At 46.2% G+C, this 20,220-nt stretch overlaps 1 protein-coding gene across 1 annotated transcript in view; it reads right to left on the bottom strand.

Annotated features, from left to right (window-relative positions):
* GRHL2 (grainyhead like transcription factor 2) overlaps positions 1 to 20,220 on the bottom strand; it is a 112,547-nt gene that overhangs the window by 26,440 nt on the left and 65,887 nt on the right. Inside the window, exon 10 of the mRNA XM_026659869.1 lies at positions 14,036 to 14,194. Coding sequence (XP_026515654.1) covers positions 14,036 to 14,194 — 159 coding nt within the window. The remainder of the gene's footprint in view (positions 1 to 14,035; positions 14,195 to 20,220) is intronic.

Below are 20,220 nucleotides of genomic sequence, written 5' to 3'. Positions count from 1 at the left end.
CCCAGGCTCCGTCCCTACCTCTCTCTGCCTCCTCTACGGAGCTGTGTGCATGCTGCCGCTCTTCCCCCTTCCCCTCGCTAGGGCCATCAGCAGATTGGCGCAGGGAAGGAGAGGAGATGGGGCAGGAAAGCACCACACTGGGGGAAGAAGCGGGGGAGGGGGGAAGCTTGGCTGCCGCAGGACCAAGCTTCTGCCTCCTGCCCCCGCAGGGGAGAGCGGTGGGCGGGGGGGCTGAGTGGGGCTGGGGGCCGGGACCGCGTCAGGGAGCTGCGTGCCACTCAAAATCAGCTCGCGTGCCATGTTTGGCACGCGTGCCGTAGGTTGCCAACCCCTGCTTTAGATGCTGAGACAATGAGCCAGGCTGGAGTTTTAGCAGAGCATACGGTTCCTGATGGTGGACTTCTGTGGCTGAATCTTCTAATATTGATATTTGATAAACCAGAGCTTTAATAGTAACTGAATGCTTCCCTGTAGTGGAAACAGTCCTCAGCACAGAAATGGTGGGCTAAAAACCAGGCTATAACCAGACAAATCAAATAAATGAATGTGCATCCCTTACTAGACGTATTTTCTCCCTCTACTGCTAGCTGGATGAACTGTTATAATTCCAAAAGGCAACAACACAGGCTGGATTATTTCCACCATGCTCTCTCCTTTCTTTGGAGACATGGTCCTGAAGCATAACGTCTGTTCCAAACCTCCATTCGGGGGAAGTCTGGATCCATCTGTGACTTTGGAGCTTTTGGCTCATAGACCTTTATTTCTTAGTAACATTAATGCTGTTGGCCTTTTTCTCTGAATGGATTATCCCAGACAAGCATAGTACCACAGTTTTATAGGGCAGCAAGATGCTCATTACTTCTTCTGTTATTTATTAATAGCGCCCTACCAAATTTGCGGCCTGAAAAACGTGTCATGGACTGTGAAATCTGGTCTCCTGCCATGAAATCTGGTCTTTTGTGTACTTTTACCCTATACTATACAGATTTCATGTGGGAGACCAGCGTTTCTCAAATTGGAGGCCCTGACCCAAAAGGGAGTTGCAGGGGGATCACAAGGTTATTTTAGGGGGTTGCGGTATTGCCACCCTTACTTCTGCACTGCCTTCAGAGCTGGGCAGCCGGAGAGCAGCAGCTGTTTGCCGAGCGCCCAGCTCTGAAGGAAGCACCCCACCAGCAGCAGCGCAGAAGTAAGGGTGTCAATATCATACCAGGCCATCCTTACTTCTGCGCTGCTGCTGATGGCGGCTCTGCCTTCAGAGCTGGGCTCCTGGCCAGCAGCCACTGCTCTCCAGCTGCTTAGCTCTGAAGGCAGCACCGCCGCCAGCAGCAGCGCAGAAGTAAGGGTAGCAGTACTGCAATGCCCCCTACAATAACCTTGCAACCCCTCCCTCCCCCCAAAACTCCTTTTTGGGTCAAGACCCCTACAATTACAACACTATGAAATTTCAGATTTAAATAGCTGAAATCATGAAATTTATGATTTTTAAAATCCTCTGACCATGAAATTGAACAAAATGGACCTAGTTATTAATAATACAGGTAAATCCCAGTATGTGAATTTCAGATTATCTGAAATGTATGTCTGCCCCCCAAAATCTGAAATTCATAAAAGGTTCTATCCTGCAAGGTGCTGAGCACTCTGGCCCTGATCCAGCAAAGTACTTAAAATTGTAACCTGCTGGGCAATACTCCCATAGAACATCAGGGTTCGATGGGACCTCAGGAGGTCATCTAGTCCAACCCCCGGCTCAAAGCAGGACCAATCCCCAGACAGATTTTTACCCCAGTTCCCTAAATGGCCCCCTCAAGGATTGAGCTATAACCCTAGGGTTAGCAGGCCAATGCTCAAACCACTGAGCTATCCCTCCCTCCATGTTCAAAGTTAAGCATATGCTTAAGTGCTTTGCTGGACCAGGGCCAGAATGCTCAGTGCCTGGCAGGATCAAGCCCACAGAAACAAAATTTCCTCTACTTAGCATTGAAGGTTGATGTACTGTAATAATGTACAAAGGGAAATCCATTTCCACCCATAGCACTGGTGTCAAAGTAGAGAGCAGGGGGAAGAATAGGAACAGCAATCAATGTAAGGAATATGGGGTCAGGCCTCTTGACTTTGGAAGAAAACATCACAGGCACTGACTTTCAGCTTTCCCCAGGGGTACTCCATCCCCGCTCCACCCCAAGGCCCTGCCCCCACTCCACCCCTTCTCCCACAGCTCCACCCTCGCTCTGCCTCTTCCCGCCCTGCTCTGCTCCTTCCCCAAGTGTACCCTGCCCTTTCTCTGCCTCTTCCTGCCCCTTCCGAACAGCTGATTGGTGGTGGGTGGGAGGTGCTGGGGGGAGGAGGAGGAACTGATCGGCAGGGCCCACCAAACAGCTGATCGGCAGGTAGCTGGTAGATGCTGAGCACCCACTATTTTTTTCTGTGGGTGCTCCAGCCCCAGAGCACCCACAGAGTTAATGCCTATGGAAAACACAGTATTGTACTGTGAACAAAATGTCCTGAGTCAAATGCTTCTTCAACTATTTTAACAGAACTGTAACATAAAGAATCAAACCTTTCTGGAGCCCTAATTCTATCATTCTATGTGGTAAAAGCACATTGCAATTCATGAATATAAATAGACTTGGTGGCAAGTTTCCCTGACAACCTATGTAATTTTATTAAGGCATAAAAATTACATAATTTTATGATAAGAAGGCATGAATATTCTGCATACAGTAAGGGAGCATTAAGGGTAGCAGGATTAACATGTAGGAAAATGAACTCCATAAAGGTTGCTTGGATTGTCATTGGTGGACAACACCAGGGACAGAGCACTGGAGAATATGTAGGGATCACCAGTTACGCCTTTGCCATGTTTACTATTTTACTGTTATGCTTCAAGTAAAGCACAAGCTAGATCAGGTCCTACATAACTTATATGCAAAAGAAATGCAATACTTGGTAAATAATATTGCTGTACATAAAATGTACTCTTGGATATTATTTTATTGCTTTGAGGATTCTTCTTATAGTACTTTGATACTGAGTTTCAGTTATAGTGTATTTGTTCAGTTAGAAGTTTGCCTTCAAAATTAGTCACATTTATCTGTGATTTGACTAAGGCCTGCTCTACACCTAAAAACTTAGGTCAGCCTAGCTAGCTACATCACTCAGGGCTGTGAAAAATTTCACCCCCTATGACCATTATTTGGTCGACCTAATCCCCGGTGTAGATGCAGCTAGGTTGACAGAAGACTCCTTCTGTTGATCTAGCTATAGCCTCTCGGAGAGATGAATTATCTACATCAATGGAAAAAACCCTTCTGTCGATGTAGGAAGTGTTCACACTACAGCGGCAAAACTGCAGTGCCACAGCTGTGCTGTTGTAGTGGCTGTAGTGTAGACATACGCTTAGTTAATATATCAGACTTCTCTGGGCTCTGAAGAGGCCTGGTAACCACCGGCAGCTATTTACAACAATACTGGCAGGTAAAAAACAAAGCATTTTAAAATGTTTTCTCCCCTATTTTGCAAACAACACTGTAGATCAGTAGTGGGCAACCTGCGGCCTGCGGGCCGCACGCGGTCCATCAGGGTAATCCGCTGGCGGGCTGTGAGACAATGTTTACATTGACCGTCTACAAGCATGGCCGCCCGCAGCTCCCAGTGGCTGCAGTTCACCATTTCCAGCCAATGAGACCTGCGGGAAGCAGCGGCCAGCACGTCCCTACGGCCCCCGCTGCTTCCCGCAGCTCCCATTGGCCGGGAATGGCGAACCGTGGCCACTGGGAGCTGTGGGCGGCTGTGCCTGTGGACGATCAATGTAAACACAGTCTCGCGGCCCACCAGTGGACTACCCTGATGGGCTGCGTGCGCCGTGGGCCGCAGGTTGCCCACCACTGCCATAGATGATTAAAGTATATTTGCGTCTCACGGTTTATGCTGGAAGGAGGATTTCACTTCGCAATTCCCACTAATTGGACAATGAAAATAACCCAATCACTTTCTAGTCACTTTCATTTTCTGTCTATCTGCTCCCCAGCATGATGCTGCAATGATTGTTTTGCAAATACATCAGGGGTTGTGTGTTTATCTTTTTAAAAACGGTTTTCATGGTAATTTTTTTTTTAATCGTGGAAAGGAACAACAAAAGGCACAAAGAAATTTCCTTTTCTTCCTTTCCAGTATCTTGGTCTATTTTGCTGTTCTGATCAGCTCATGTCCGGCTCTCCTTCTTCCTTTGTGCTCCCTGAATTTCTCTGATTGCCTCAGCAGGATGCAAAGGGCATCTGCTGCTGCTGCAATCCCCACTGAGTACTTTGGTCTGCGGTCACTCTGAAACAGTCCGTTTAAATCCTCAGGAAGGTCTGGCTGCCCAGTTGCAAGAAGCACAGAATGACCATATGTAACCCCCAAGGAGCTTACTTGGTTCCTGGGTCTGTGTGCTTGTCACTCAGGGAGGCGCTGCCCCTGCTCAGAAGGGGGGCCAAGGGCAGACTCAGAGTCTGCTGAGCAACCAAGAGGGAAAGAGACTATTTTGAACAATAGGGGCCCCTGTTGGCTCGAGGGGCGGGGGGGAGCGGTGGTAGAAGGGTGCCTGGATGGCCACTAGCGCACCTGTTCAAAGGAGGAGCAGTGTCTGAGAGAAAGCGGGAGGGGGGCAGAGTCGAACAATTGACAAGTAAAAGCCCTCGAAGAAGAGCTAGCCCAGTGGCTGTCAAACTTTTGCACTGGTGACCCCTTTCACATAGCAAGCCTCTGACTGCGACATCCCTTATAAATTCAAAACACTTTTAAATATATTTAACACCATTATAAATGCTAGAGGCAAAGCGGGATTTGGGGTGGAGGCTGACAGCTCGCGACCCCCCATGTAATAATCACACAACCCCCTGAGGGGTCCCGACCCCCAGTTTGAGAACCCCTGAGCTAGCCTGACCAACAGGAAGTGAGATACTTGCCCCTAGGAGTGTTGTGAGCAGGGAGAAGCCATTTTTGGAGGAGTCTGGAGCCAGCCACTGAAAGGGAAGGACTGGCTGCGGGGTGAGCTCCTGAGTCCCAGGTCTGCATGCAGGGTTCCCCTGAGAACTGGCTTCTGGGTACCTGGAAGCAATAGCCGTAAGCCTTGTCCTTTCCCTCGTCAAGGTAACTCCCCAGTGTATGGAATTCTGCTGGGAAAACTCCCTACCCCACCAGACTTGGTTAGCCCTCCAGCTCATAGATAAATGCAGCTACCACGTGGCAAGTGCTGCTCTTGCTGCTAGTGCCAGGCTGCCTGCCTGCTGGGAGCGTATCTCAGTGCTAGGACAGAAGATTAGAATTTGAGTTATTATAATTTGCACCTTGCGCCTTGCATCCCTTAGTGGTGAGGGAAAATCTCGGGAACAGAATCAGTCTCATTCCTGCAGGACGAGGATTCCTGACAGCAGTGATCATTAGCCCCTCTGCAGTTGCTGAGGAGTCCAGAGTCCATTCATGGAGTTGTGAGTGCACCATCTTTTAGTTAGCTAGTCCGGGAAATTGTTTGGGGGACCCCTATCCCCTGAACTGTGTCCTCCAGCTGAGGGATAAGGGTTGGGGGGTTTTATTTCCTGCTGCCTATTAAACCTGTGGAGGGACTTACCACCTTATCCCATGTGTGAATTTTGTGGGCTGTACTGAACCCAGTCAGCCAAGTTGCTTTGGGACTACAGAAGATATCATTGTCACAGGTCATCAAGGGCCCCTACAAAGTACATGTACCAATGGGATGCTAAATTTTACTTTTGCTCTATCAGGTCATGGGACTGGGGAAATTCCTGGGTATTATCAGTGTGGGCAGCAGTGATCCTAAGAGTAGTGTTTTACCCCATTATGTTATATTTACTTCCTGTATTACTCTGTTGAATATATGTATTGTGTGTTTGTTATTTCTTGGGCATCTCCAACTATCTGGCAAGTAAGTGGGGATTTCCCAGTGCTTAGAATTTTTCTCCCAGGCTGACCTGGTGACCTGCCAGAAAGGAGCAAGTGTGTAGGCACCACCAACTAAATTCATATGGGAAGAAAATAAAGAAGTTACACCCTGCTGAGTAGAGGTGGGAACCAAAAGAACCCAGGCCTGTCCATCAAATCTCGTAAGGAGACTGATGCTGAAGGAGGTAACCAGGTGGATATGAGCACTACACATATATCTATAGGAGAGAGCACAGAGGGTAGTTGATCTCCTTGCCCAACCAATACTTGGGACCTGATTCTCCTCTCACTTACAAGCATTTTACACCAGTGTAACTCAAACCGACTGTAGTGGAGTTAATCTTGATTTACACCTGCGTAACGGGGCAGAGAATCAGGCTCCGGTCTCTACACAAAATGCCAGTGAGCACTAATGGTGATGTTGAGGTTAGGGACGTGAACTCTTGCACATTAAGAACTGGACTGAGACTCCACAACATCATTTCACATAGGCCACTAAACATCCTTCAGAGAGGGATGAATCTCAGTCATTACCAGTCTTCAGGACAACCTACAGTTAAAGGGTTTTATATCCTATTCCCAATCCCCCTGAGCTCTCCAGCCCACACCTTTAGCACAGTTTTGGTGTGTGTAACACTTTAACTACCCTTGTGATGTTTTCTCCTACTTTAAGACTGTTTTGATTAAATGTCTCAGCATTCATTTCCTGCTTCCTAGCCTGGAAATGTGAAGTATCAATTAGGTGGATAGATAGTCAAAGTAATGAACATTTATAATTCAAATCTGCAGGTCACCCTTGATGAGGTTATGCTCTAGATGTCTTTCTTTCTTTTTTAAGTTTTTTAATAGTTCAGATTTTTCTAATTGCTTTTTAAAAATGGGTAGATGAAAAACACTCATTCCTTTGATATTTACTGAGCTTTTAACAGCCAGCTGTAGCTTCAAATCTCTGTAAATATTTGACATTCAAAGTTACAATTAAAAATATAGCACTTAGGCCTTAAGATGACTTCAGCGCATACATTTACATTCATTACTTTCAACATTTTTTCTCCACTCATAAAACTGCCTGATTAGCCTTCAAAGATTTTGATGCCAAGAGGGTGCTAGAAGGAGGGGGAAATGTGAGAGGGAGGTAGTGGAAAAAAGGAGAGGGAATGGTATAGTGATCTGAGGAGAGGCCTAGAAGCCTGGAGCACATGAGATCTTACTCTCACTTTAAAAGCTGACTCTCTGTGGCTTGGGCATGCCTCTAACCTTTCTGCCCCGATCTGTAAAATGGGAATCAGAATTCTGAATAACATTTTCAAAAGCACCTAAATGATTTAGTTGCCTGAGACCCATTGACTTTCAATGGTGCTTAGGTGCCTAAGCCACTTAGGGCAGGATCCACAAAGGTATTTAGGCACTCAACTGCCAGACTTAGGTGCTCACATCTCAGGTTTGTTCAGGTGCCTAAATTCCAGTTTGAGGCTCCACTATAATCCACAAAACTCCAGCTGAACCCTGTAAGCACCTAAACTCACTTGGCACCTAAGTTTTCAGGGTAAAAGTTCCCTCTGAGCCTAAGTTTCTGTCTCTTTGCATGTGCACTGCTGCCTCCCTCTAAGTGTTCAGATGCCAGTCTCCTGCCTCAGCCTCAGAGCAATTCATGAACGTGGGGAAGATAGGTGTTCACCCGCCTAAGTTGCGTGCAGGGTCTGATCCAGTAGGCAGCCTCTGAACAGGGGCAGGGCTGGCCTTACCATGAGGCGAACTGAGGCGGCCGCCTCAGGTGCCAGACTGTGTGTGTGTGGGGTGGCGCCACTAGGACCCAGAGTGTAGAAAATTGTGTCTCCTGCTGGTGCATATGCATTCTCTCTGCTCTAGATGCACAGAGATGGTGGAGTGCTGTGCTGGAGGAAGGAGGGCACAAGAGACATAACAGGCAGGCAGGAGAAAAGGTGAGAGGGAATAACAGAAAGCAGCAGGAGCTGCAGGGAGAGAGAGGAGGAGGAGCCTCTTATGTACCTCTCTAGCACCCCCAGGAGCCTGGACTGATTAACACCAGCTTCTCAGGGAGCTTCCTGTTTCCTGCTGCTTCCCTGAACCCACTTGAGGAGAACAGGCAGTCAACTGAAGTAGTAGGAGCCAGTTAGGCCCTTAAGACGCTGATATCTTCCCTCATTCAGGCCCTGCTACCAGCCTGCTTATTTGTCCCCTTCAATTGAGTGCGGAGAGCCACTATAGCTGGCACAGAACAGCAGTCATGAGTGAAAGAAGAAAACGCCACTCTGGGGCAGCATTCAGAAAAAGAAAGAAAGCAAAGGAAGCTTTTCTATCTAAGCAGGAAGGAGCTTTCCTGAGATACATAGACACAAATGTTCATGGTGCGGCTGGGGGGAGGGTGCGGGGGGGAGGGCGGCCAGAGCGCCGGGGGGGAGGGCGGCGAGCCCGGCTGTGGCCCCGCTCTCCCCGGCGGCCGGAGCGCCGCGCCGCCCCCCTCCAGGTGCCGCCCCAAGCACCAGCTTGGTTGCCTGGTGCCTGGAGCCGGCCCTGCTTCTGGCCCCAGTGAGGATGTGAGTGGTGAGGAGATTCCTGATCTTCTAGTTAGTCAGAGTGCAGATTACCTGGCAGCTACTGCAGCATCCATATCTCCATCTCAAATAGATGTAACCAGACACATTCCTGAAGAAAAGTGTAGATCAGAGAAGAGTGTGGTGGAGGCGCAAAAAACAGCTGCTGCTGAGTTTAGTTCCTTAAGTCTAGATGATCCAGGACTGTGGACCCACTTGAGCAGTAGCCTGAGGGACTTCCTTGTACTGCGTGGACCACAGCAAGTGAAAAACTTCATGTTCCCCAAACACAATGAAAATAGTTTCCATCCAACACATTACTGGCTTGAAATCCCCAATGGTGACAAAGTGGAGAGGCCATGGCTTATGTACTCAAAAACCCAGAACGCTGCATGCTGTTTTTGTTGCAAACTCTTCCAGTCTAATGTTCCAGCCACAGTGGGTTCTACAGGAACAAAGGGCTGGAAAAATCTGGCTAGAAATCTGGCATGCCATGAGAAGGCAGCAAATCATCAGAGAGCCTTCCATAGGTGGAAAGAGCTTGAGATGAGACTAAGGTTAAAGGCCACCATAGATGATCAGCATCAAGAGAAGATTGCATCAGAGTCTCTTTACTGGCAAAATGTTCTGAAAAGACTCATTGCCATTGTGAGAATGCTTGCTACCCAAAACCTAGCACTGCGTGGCACTTCAGCTGTATGTGCCAAACAATGGAAACTTCCTTAAAATTGTGGAGCTGATGGCTGAGTTTTATGCTGTACTCCAGGAGCATCGAAGAAGAGTCACCACCCAAGAAATGTACACACACCGCTACCTTGGAAAAACAATTCAAAATGAGATCATACAGTTACTGGCAACAAAAGTCAAACAGAAGATTGTGGCAGATCTGAAGTCAGCAAGATATTACTCTGTTATTCTGGACTGCACACCTGACATCAGCCATACGGAACAAATGACTTTAATGGTGCGTTTTGTAACAACAACAGAACCTAGTGAAAATGCCCCTGCAATGGTGACTGTCAGAGAGCATTTTCTAGAATTTATTGACATTGATGATACTACAAGAGCTGGTATGACAAATGTGCTTCTTAAAAAGCTGGAAGATATGGGAATTGCGAAAACTGACATGAGAGGTCAGGGCTACGATAATGGTGCCAACATGAGAGGAAAGAACAGAGGAGTGCAGACACGGATCCGAGAGTTAAACCCTCGAGCTTTTTTTGTCCCATGCAGTTCTCATTCATTGAACTTGGTGGTCAGTGATGCAGCATCAGCTTCTAGTGAGGCTCGCTGAATTTTTTAATGTAATTCAAAGCATCTATGTATTTTTCTCTGCTTCAACTCATCGATGGCAAATTTTGAAGCAACATCTGGGAACATCCTATCTGACACTGAAACCACTGAGTGCCACACGATGGGAAAGTCGAGTGGAGGCGATAAAGCCTATAAAACACCAAATTGGGAAGATAGATGATGCCATACTTGCCATTATGGAGAATAATGCTATGACAGGAACTGTTTGTGGGAGAACAGTGGCAGAGGGAAATGGAATCACCAGAAACATACATAACTTCAAATTCTGTGTAGCTTAGTGTTGTAGCATGACATAGTGTTTGAAATAAATGTTGTAAGCAATATCTGGAGCAATGGAACAACTGGACAAAGCAAAGTCATACCTACAGTCTTACCAGTCAGATGAGGGATTTCAAAACATTCTGAAGAGTGCACAGAAGTTGGCAGAGGAACTTCACACTGAAGCTATTTTCCCACCCATTCAAGAATACAAGAGTCACCGAAGAAGAAGACATTTTGATTACGAGGCACGGGATAATCCCATAAGAGACCCCAAACAACAAGTTGAATTCTTTAACCAGGGGCTAGATTGTGCAATACAGTCAGTTGAAGTACGTTTCATGCAGCTCAAGGAACACAGCAGTATATTTGGGATGTTGTATGATATTCCAAAACTCCTCACTATACCTGAAGAAGACCTACACCAGCAATGCAGGGCACTAGAGACAGTATTGACACATGATAACATGTGCGATATTGATGCGAGTGATTTAGGTGATGAACTGAAAGCCCTTTCAAGATACATTTCAGCAGGATCAACTCCAAAGGCTGTTCTGGAATATATGTGCACAAATAAGATGACCACCCTCTTTCCAAATGCTTTTGTTGCTCTGCACATATTTCTAACACTTCCTGTAACAGTTGCCGGTGGAGAACGCAGCTTCTCCAAGCTGAAGTTAATAAAAACACATCTACGCTCCACAATGACACAGGAGAGGCTGGTCAGCCTTGCAACCATCTCAATAGAGCATGAGCTGACCCAGACTGTGGACCTTCAGGAAGCAGTTAAAATCTTTGCAACCAAGAAGGCATGGAAAGCACCACTTTGATTATTCAAAGAGATAAAAATGCCAGTGTTTACTATGCAGACAAGAGAAGTTACATTTGCTGTTCAGGCGTTTGAAAGTTAAGTATTACTTAAAATTTTTGAACAAGGCATTTTAAGTTGTTAGTTCTCCTTTATTGGGGTAGGTAGCAGAGCAGTACCATGAGAGGAGTAGAACAGGAAGAAGGCAGAATTGAGACCTTTCAAAGTTTTGGCCCAAGCGAGGAGGTATTGGGGTGTCATTTGAGCTCCCCGCCTCAGGTGCCAAAATGTTGTGGGCCGGCCCTGAGCAGGGGCGTGCAGAAGTGGGGGCAAGCAGGTAATTGTCAGGGACACAGAACTCCTCCAGCCCAAGGGCCACAGTGTGGGGAAGGAGCAAGCTCTTCCAGGCCCTGGGGTTGTGGTGGAGGGAGGAGAGTGAGCTCCTTCTGGCCCTGGTAGGGGATGGGAGGAAGCGAGCGCCTCCCAACCCTGGGGGCCACGTTGGGAGCTGACAGCTCCTCCAACCCTGGGCCTTGGTGGGGGCACAGAATGTGCCCCTCCTAAAGGGGTAAAATTTAAATTCCTGCACACACCCCTGCCTCTGAGTACGCCCACTGGATCAGGGCCCATTCAAAATCTGGCTGATAACTTTTAGCTCAGTGGTTAAAGCACTCACCTGGGACGTGAAAGATCAGGTTTAATTTCCCCTCTCTGCCAGAGGTGGAGAAAGGATTTGAACAAAGGTCTCCCACCACTCAGGAGAGTGCACTAACCACTGAGCTATAGGGAATTCTGATATGGGTATCCCTCAGTCTCTCCTGTTGAAGTTGTTCCTTTGTGGATGGACTCATAGACTTTAAGGCCAGAAGGGCCCATTGTCATCATCCAGTCTGAGCTCCTGCACATCCCAGGCCTCAGAACCTCACCCACCCACTCCTGTGATAGACCTAAAACCACTGGTTGAGTTACTGAAGTCCTCAAATCATGATTTAAAGACTTCAAGTTACAGAGAATCCACCATTTACTCTGGTTTATACCAGCAAGTGGCTCATGCTGCAAGGCTCGGCTTAGGGTTGCCAACTTTCTAATTGCACAAAACCGAACACCCCTGCCCACCCCACCCCTTCCCCGAGGCCTTGCCCCTTCTCTGAGGCCCTGCCCCCTACTCACTCCAGCCCCCATCCCTCCGTCACTCACTCTCCCCCATCCTCATTCACTTTCACTGGGATGGGACGGGGGTTGGGATGTAGGAGGGGGTGAGGGCTCCATCTGGGGGTACTGGCTCTGGGGTGGGGCCAGAAATGAGGGGTTCAGGGTATGGCAGGGGGCTCCGGGCTGGGGCAAGAAGTTGGGGTGTAGGAGGGGGTGAGGGCTCTGGCTGGGGGTGCAGGCTCTGGGGTGGGGTGGGGAATGAGGGGTTTGGGGTGCAGGAGGGAGCTCCATGCTGGGGCCAAGGAGTTTGAAGTGCGGGAGGGGATGCGGGCTGCAGGCTCTGGAAGGGAGTTTGGTTCTAACCTGGGGCAGGGATTTCGAGGTGCGGGCTTCGGCCGGGCAGTGCTTACCTCAGGTGGCTCCCGGTCGGGGGCGCAGCGGGGCTAAGGCAGGCTCCCTGCCTGCCCTGGCTCCACGCTGCTCCCGGAAGCAGCCGGCATATCTGACCCCTAGGCAGAGATGCGGCCAGGCAGCTCTGCGCAGTGTGTGCTGCCTGTGCCTGCAGACACCGCCATCGCAGTTCCCATTGGCCGTGGTTCCTGGCCAATGGGAGCTGCGGAGCCGGCGCTGGGGGCGGAGGCAGCACACGGAGCTTCCCTGATTGCCCCTGCCTTAGCCCCGCTGCACCGCCAACCAGACTTCTAACACCCTGGTCAGTGGTGCTGACTGGAGCCGCCAGCGTCCCTTTTCGACCGGGTGTTCCAGTCGAAAACCGGATGCCTGGCAACCCTACTCGGGCTGCAGAGATATTTAATTGCGGTGTAGACATTCAGGCTCAGGCTGAAGCCTGACCTCTGGAACCTTCCCACCTTGCAGGGCTCCAGCCCAAGACCGAACGTCTACAACCCCTTAGCCAAGTCCTGCAAGCCCGAGTCAGCTGGCACAGGCAGCTCTGGGTTTTTAATTGCCGTGTAGACATACCCTAAGGGGCACTACCAATAGAACTACAACTAAGATGGCTACCAGAATCCTCTGACCTTATTTCCAGCATGCCTGGAATTAGGGGTGGAGGCAAAAGAAACTAAAAATATCTGCTATGGCCAGTTAGGGAAGCTTCTTCATGGGGTAATCTGGACAAGCAGTCCACTGGACCAGTGACAAGCCAGGGTTGAATAGCTTCCAGCAAGTGAACTGGGTAAGGGACAAACTGATGAAGAAAGGTGGTTTCGGGATTTTTGTTAAGTTTTGGAGCTGGGAGAGTGAGTGCAGCTCAGGGAGTTCCTGCTGAATTCTCCCTTCCCTTGAAGGGCATTTGCATGCGCTCAGACTTTAGCTGCCTGGATCAAGCAGCAGCAGCACTACGGTGAAAAACATCCAGACAGAGTGACAGCTCCGCCAGCCAGCCAAGACCCTAGCAGAATTTCAGACCAGGAAACCAGCAAGCCTGGCTGGAATCAGAAGAGGACCCTGCCCAACAAGGGATGAGGTAAAAGTCTCCATCTTGGCACATGCAGCCTTGGCTAACCTTGCTAAGGTGGCCAGGGAGAGAGGTGTGGTTGGAGGAGTTTATGAGTATAAGGAGGCGGAAAATTGGCTTATTTATGTTTATTAGTTAACTTTAATCCCTTCCTTCCCCAGATCCTATGTTCCTGTTCCCAGTAAAGTTCCCCCTCCCTTTGTTACACTGTTATTTTTGAAGGGGTGTTTCTGCGCTGGTATTATTTACCTTATAGTCCCCTGTGTCCTGGGATTTACACTCCTTTCCAGCTTGTAGGGTTATCATTGATTTTTCAAGGGACTGCACCCCTGTATATAGGGCACAGTGAGGAGTTACTTCGTGTGGAGGCTCCATGCACCAAGAAAAAATAAAAGAACCCAGGCCCCAACCCATACGAGGAGAGGGGAGAAGCCACTCCAAATATTGGTGATAGCAAGCACCTCAGAGAGAAAAAGGAGACCTTGGATATGGGCTCCCTCCATCTTTCACAATGTTATCTTCACTCACTTTGTCACAGAAGACCTTGATCTGGCAGTAGGCCCGGTGGATGGGTTTATTGCTGCGATTATTGTAGCTGTATGTGTCTATCTGAATCATCAAAGGAAGCCCCTTCACTCCTTTTTGTGAGGAGAAATCCGTGCTCAGGCAATTCACCGTGATGAAAATCTGAAGCAGAGAGATGGAGATCAGAAGTTACCTTAAAATGCTGTGCAAACTGTTATTCTGAAATTGCTACTAAATGTAGGACACTTGGGACCTATGGAAATGTCTGGCAAAGATTAAAGCCAGGGTCATCTCATTTAAAAAACAAACCAACACAAACCATATATCCAAAAAAGACACTGTTATTAAAGTCAACTACTATCTCAGTGCTGCCAATCTATCTCTCTGCTCTGCATCTGTCTCTTTCGGTCCGAACTAAAATCTTGGCCCGTCTCTCTGACATCTCCTCGTGGATGTCCAGCCATGAATTCATGCTCAACATGGCCAAAACAGAGCCCCCACTGTTTTCCCCAAGCCCTCTCCCCTCTCTATCATGTGACATGACCAATGTGCTCCCTGTCACTCAGGCCCATAACCTGTGTGTCATCTTCTCTCAAAGCCAGGCTACGTTGAAATCTTGCTGATTCTTTCTGCATAACTTCTCTAAAATATGGCCTTTCCTATCACCTAAAACTCTTGTCTAGGATCTCATCACCTTGTTTCTCAATTACAGCAAAGTCCTTTTCTTCTGGACAAGTCCATCTTGCTTTGCTCATATCCATTCAGAATGCTACTGGAAAGATCATTTTGCTAGCCCATAGCTTTGACCAAGTCACCCCTCTCTTTGCACCCCTCCACTGGCTCCCCTTTCTCCATCAAACATAAGCTACTTGTCTTCACTTTCATGGCCGATCCCCACATATTGTTAATTTTTTTTTAAAAACCTTGCTGCCCCAAACACTTGGGACAAACTCCTCATAAATATCTGTGAAGCTGCCTCATTCTCCTTCTTCAGATCCTTTCTTAGCACTCTTCTTTGCCATGAAGTTTACATAAAACTTGAGAACAGTTAGGCAGCTGGTGTGCTGATGAATATTGTCTTATTGTGTCCTTGTATTCCCCTGGTCTGTCTGCCTATATCCACCTGCTATCTCTTGCCTTATGCTTAGATTGTAAGATCTTTGGGGAGGGACCATTTTTTTGTTCTGTTTTGGACAGCAACTAGCACAGTGCAGTCCTGGTCCATGACTGGTATTCCTAAGTGCTATCACAATACAAATAATAAATTATTAGTTTTGCTCTGAAATACTGGTTTCTCCCAATCCAGAATACCCCACATGGGATTTTAAAGATGAAAATGTGATACTAAAAATCCAGTTGCTTTTAGTTATTTCCCATTGAAGTACCTGTGCATCATATATTCGTTTGTGCTGATTATGTTTTAACTTGATTAGATTTATCTCTTTCCCATAGATGAAAACTAAGCACTTTATACTAAGAGGATACAAAGGAAAACTGCCAATACAAATTGCCTAAGTTATGGCAATGAAACCTTCTGGAGTAAAATTTACTGACTCCTAGAGAAAGAACTTTGATGGTCTCCATAGCGAGCCCAAAGTCCTGCTCATCTGCAAGGACACAAGCTGTTGCTGTGGGACTTTGAGAGCACAGAGGATAGACTTGTAGGCGGTGGGAATCCACAGGGTGGTATAAGAATTAGAGACATCACGGAATTGCAGAGGCCTATCCCCACCCACAAAAGGAAAGATTTTTGTTTAGCAGGGAACATTAAAGTCCAGCCCCTCATATCTCTGTGCTAGCTTGCATCCAGAGAAAAGAGCAGTGCTGGTGTCGCTTTGGGGGGAGGGGCACTTTACTCTAACTGCAGGAGTTAATATTACCGCAAGGTAGTTTATGATGGAGTTGGCACAGCTTGTTTGCCTGACTGAGCTAATGGCACAGCAGCATTTCTGCACTTGATTGTATCACACTGCTGCATTTACAAATCAAGTAGTTGAACTTTAACTGAAATGAGGGGAAGGCATCAGGGAAGGGCCCTAGCTGAAACTGATTTTGAAACTGATAGTGTTATTTTGCTTCAGTTTAGAGCCCAGCCTGTCCAGTTCCCTAGGTTAGGGGTGGACATGGGTGCAAATTTCTTGGAAACACAGGGGGCCTTACGCTCATTTATCTTAAGTCTCTGTTACACTGTTCTGACAGTGCCTTAAAGAGAACGTAAACACCACTTTACATTGCTAGAGCATGGTGAAGGGCCTTAATAGGTGAGAATCTGGTCCTGCTATTTTTTAGTTTATATTTTTGCACCAGAAAGAACTAAACGCAACATCAAAAATGTGAGTGGAAACCCACGCCACATTTGCACTTCATGTTTGCTCAACAGGTTGCTGAGGCGCTCTGAAGCACACCATGTGCTCACATAAGACATAAAGCACTGCCCCCATCTTACCCAATTCCATGCACTGTGTATTCTCTCTGGCCTACATTTCTGGAGGTAGGAGAAATAGTAAGAGATATCAGAGAAGATAAACTGTTGCAGCTGTTAGCCTTTCTTTTTTCTGAAACATTACAAAGGTCCCTGCTACAGAGACAGATACCATTTAATGAAAATAATAGACGCAATAAAATTCAATATCCTAATCTTGCATAGTGATATTTCATCACTCCAATGGTCAATGGTTGTACATTCATGGCACACATATGAAGGTGAGGACTGGCATACTGTGCTTAATGTCTCATTTGAACCATGTGGATAGATAGGTGGATTAGAATTAACACAGATCATTGATTTTCAGAAGGGGGTTTGTGTCTCAGAACACTTTTCTATTAGCTTCCCTTTAAAGCAGGCTTTTGATCTGGAAAAGCAATTTACAACGTGGTAGGGTGGGAAGACTATACACCTTCTTGGAGTTTATTTTATTTTCTTATTTTGCATCATTGAAGATGACAAGGTGCTCCGTTGGAGTTTGCCTCTGGAAGACTTGTCTGACCAGTCATTAATTATTTGAATGCTGAGGAGGGTCCTTACATTATTTCTCAGCACATTTTAAATTTTCACAGAGTTTTTGACTCCAGTGATCGGCCCTAGACAGGATGGCACTTAGATACCATGGTGACTGATGCTCTAGGAATAGATCAGTAGATAGGCAGGCAGCAGAGAGCACAACGAGAAATCGAACTACCACATGCAGCAGAACTAGAAATTGAAACATGGACTATTTTGCTCCAGACATTAGAATTGCTCTTGGCAAACAAATTATTCTACAGCAGATGCCTTTTCTGTTACATATGTTCTATGAAATCATAAAAGCTGAACCATACTCCAGTCTTTCCACTTGTCCTATTGATAACTATGAATTCAGCTTCTAGCTTTGATCCCTTCTTAAAGTGCATTACACACCATCCCATATATGTTGTTCCTCAGAACAGAGGAAGACAAGTTTGGAATTTGGTATGAGAGGAAAAGCAACAACATGGAAAAAGAATCTGCTGAACCTCTTCTGTTTGATCACCTAGTCTGTAATCCTCTACAGTACCATCTTTCTCCCTTATAGCCTCCTCTGACATCCTACATTGTTACTCTCCTTTCCCCTCTAGAAGAATTTAGCACTGGCCATAATAGTTATTGTAGCATATCTCTGCAGTGAAAGGAACCCAACTAACCTAGTGAAGATTCTCCTTTCCCTTCCTAATAATGATCCAATGTTCATCTCCCCACTCTCTGAGGCAATGACTGAGGAAATGTGGACTATTCTGACCAACAGTGATTTCAGTTGCCCCTTCAAGTGGGGTCCACATTTCCCTGTATAACAGCCATGTAAACCTTACTCTTGTCTGAGGCTGAGAGTGCAAACAGCCTCTTCTGAGGTAGCAGAACACACATCACAACTAGCCATAAAAGGGTGCAAAAGATTAACTCATACCAGGCTCCCAGGACCATTCTTCCTAACACACTGACAGTCAGGAGTTAGGAGAAACAAGAGTGTCACATTCAAAGATACTCTTTGGTCCCAGAGCCTTCTTGCCCTGGCCTCCTCCATGGTAGAGTCATATGGTTGGACAACATAGACTTGGAAAAAGCTGTAATAGCAGTACTGCTGTTTTTCCTAAGGTCCTGTCTAATATTCCATATACAACCGTATTTGGGATTCTGATTACAGGCACTTGTCCCCCAATTCATTTACAAATACGACTCCAATATGTAGTGTAGACTGGACCTTAACTATGTTTTGCAACCAGGAAAGAGCCTTGGTTGTATATTTAGTACAGAGAGAACTTTTGCTAGGGTTCCGCTGGATGTGAGGAACACGTTTGAGCAATGTGATGGTATTTCATCCATCTGCTCACCTGAGCTACTGGGGGATCAAGTACACTTTGACAATGAAAAATTAAACTGGAGAAACGTTTGCTGCATGAGAAGCTGACAGAACTGGCCTAAAACAAATAAGAAACTGAGGCCAGCCTAGATTGTTTCATATGGGGAACCTAAAGCCAAAATCTCTACCTCTTTTCAGGGAGGAGTTCCTCTCTTGTGCAACAATTATGAGGATTACTTATCATTTGATAACAATGGCAGGGTAATTAGTGCTGTACAAGACAAAAAACACAGCTACCTGCCAGGAGAGAATGCAAGGCTCAGGGATTAATTTCCCCTTTATCATTTAATCCAGCCAACATGACTCCTACCTCAATCTCCTGTTTTATACATTGTAAAGGTCTTTAGTCATTAAATCTGTAACATATAAACCTTTTATTACTGTTTGCATTTCTTGTTTTCATCATCTTAAAAAGAACTGATAGCAATTTTTCATAACAAAAAATTGAAAACTGTGCAACCATTTCCCTATATATCGCTGCCAATATATGGAGTCTATATCCAGAGCGCTGTTCTTTAGAGGACTGATCAGTCTTCAGCTTTTGAAACACCACATTCCATACTGTGACACCAAAGAGTTAAACTACATGTCTGTTCACTGAAAAAAAAATCAATCCCATCATCCCTTTTATATTACCATAAGTGCAGCTTTATAGTTTTTCTTGCCGTGCATTACCTTATAAATCCTATACAAAGGTAAGACCTTTGATTTAGTTCAAGACCAATGTCTCCAGAGAATGTTTACATTTCTCTTTTGAAGCTTCCTTAACCCATACCACACCCCAGCAACTACATAAAAATGCCATTTGCCCTTAATCCCAGCTGCATATTTACTGAACCATTTGTATACAATGAAATTTCAACCTTGCTTGCTACCACAAGCTGTTTTATTATTCTCTTTATACATATACAGAGGGATGATTTATTAAACCTGGCTCCAAGCCCAATACTACTGAAGTTCTGGTACCAGTCCTCAAATACAAAATGTCTATTCCTTCCAGCTTTAAATTTAAAAAAAAAGTTTGAAAAAGACTAATCTTTGGGGAAGGGACTTCTTTTTGTTCTGTGTTTGTGCAGCCCTTAGCACAATGGGGTCCTGGTCTAGGCCTGGGGCTCCTAGGTGCTACAGTAATACAAAAAAATAATAATTAACCATTAATAATTAATTTCTTCCCCAGTGAAATGGAATTTGATGTAGCTTTAGCAAGGATATGAATGGGTAAGGCCATCACAAATCCTACACTGCTCATAAGATAAACAAAAGACATTGTCTATATTGAGTATACATAGGTCACCACAGTGCAACCACCTCAACCCAATCTACATGCTGCTTTGCATCTGCATTAAAGTGATATTTTTCTTCATGAACTGTGCACTGAATTGGTGCCTCGACTTTCATATAAAATAATCACTGGAAGTAAATTGCCTGTGTGCACGTTCTTTTCATCATGGAGAAAGCTCAGATGTAGCTCAGTCCTAACTGTTTAAATTTGTTTTCTATTAATCATGCTCATGGCACCAATTTATTTTCAGCTACATCTTAAGAGTTTGTGCAGCTTAGGAAAAAATGTTTCCATGAAGCCAGTGTGGTCTCTGGTCTGGTTATTAATTACTTTCCCCAAAAGTTCAAATTTTATCATGAGTCAAACTGAAAATGTAACTGTTACCAGGAAAAAAAAGAGTTATGTTGTCACCAAAGTTCCACTAGATCTTTGTTATCCAACCAAGCTGTGACTTCAGCACATCTATAATCAGGGTCGGCTCTGGCTTTTTTACCGCCCCAAGCCAAAAAAAAAAAAAAAAACGTGCGGGGCGG

Source organism: Terrapene carolina, unplaced genomic scaffold (assembly GCF_002925995.2).
Source record: "Terrapene carolina triunguis isolate 2854851 unplaced genomic scaffold, T_m_triunguis-2.0 Scaffold58, whole genome shotgun sequence".
In the NCBI taxonomy this organism is placed as follows: Eukaryota; Metazoa; Chordata; order Testudines; family Emydidae; genus Terrapene; species Terrapene triunguis.
This window is presented reverse-complemented; position numbering and strand designations above follow the sequence as displayed.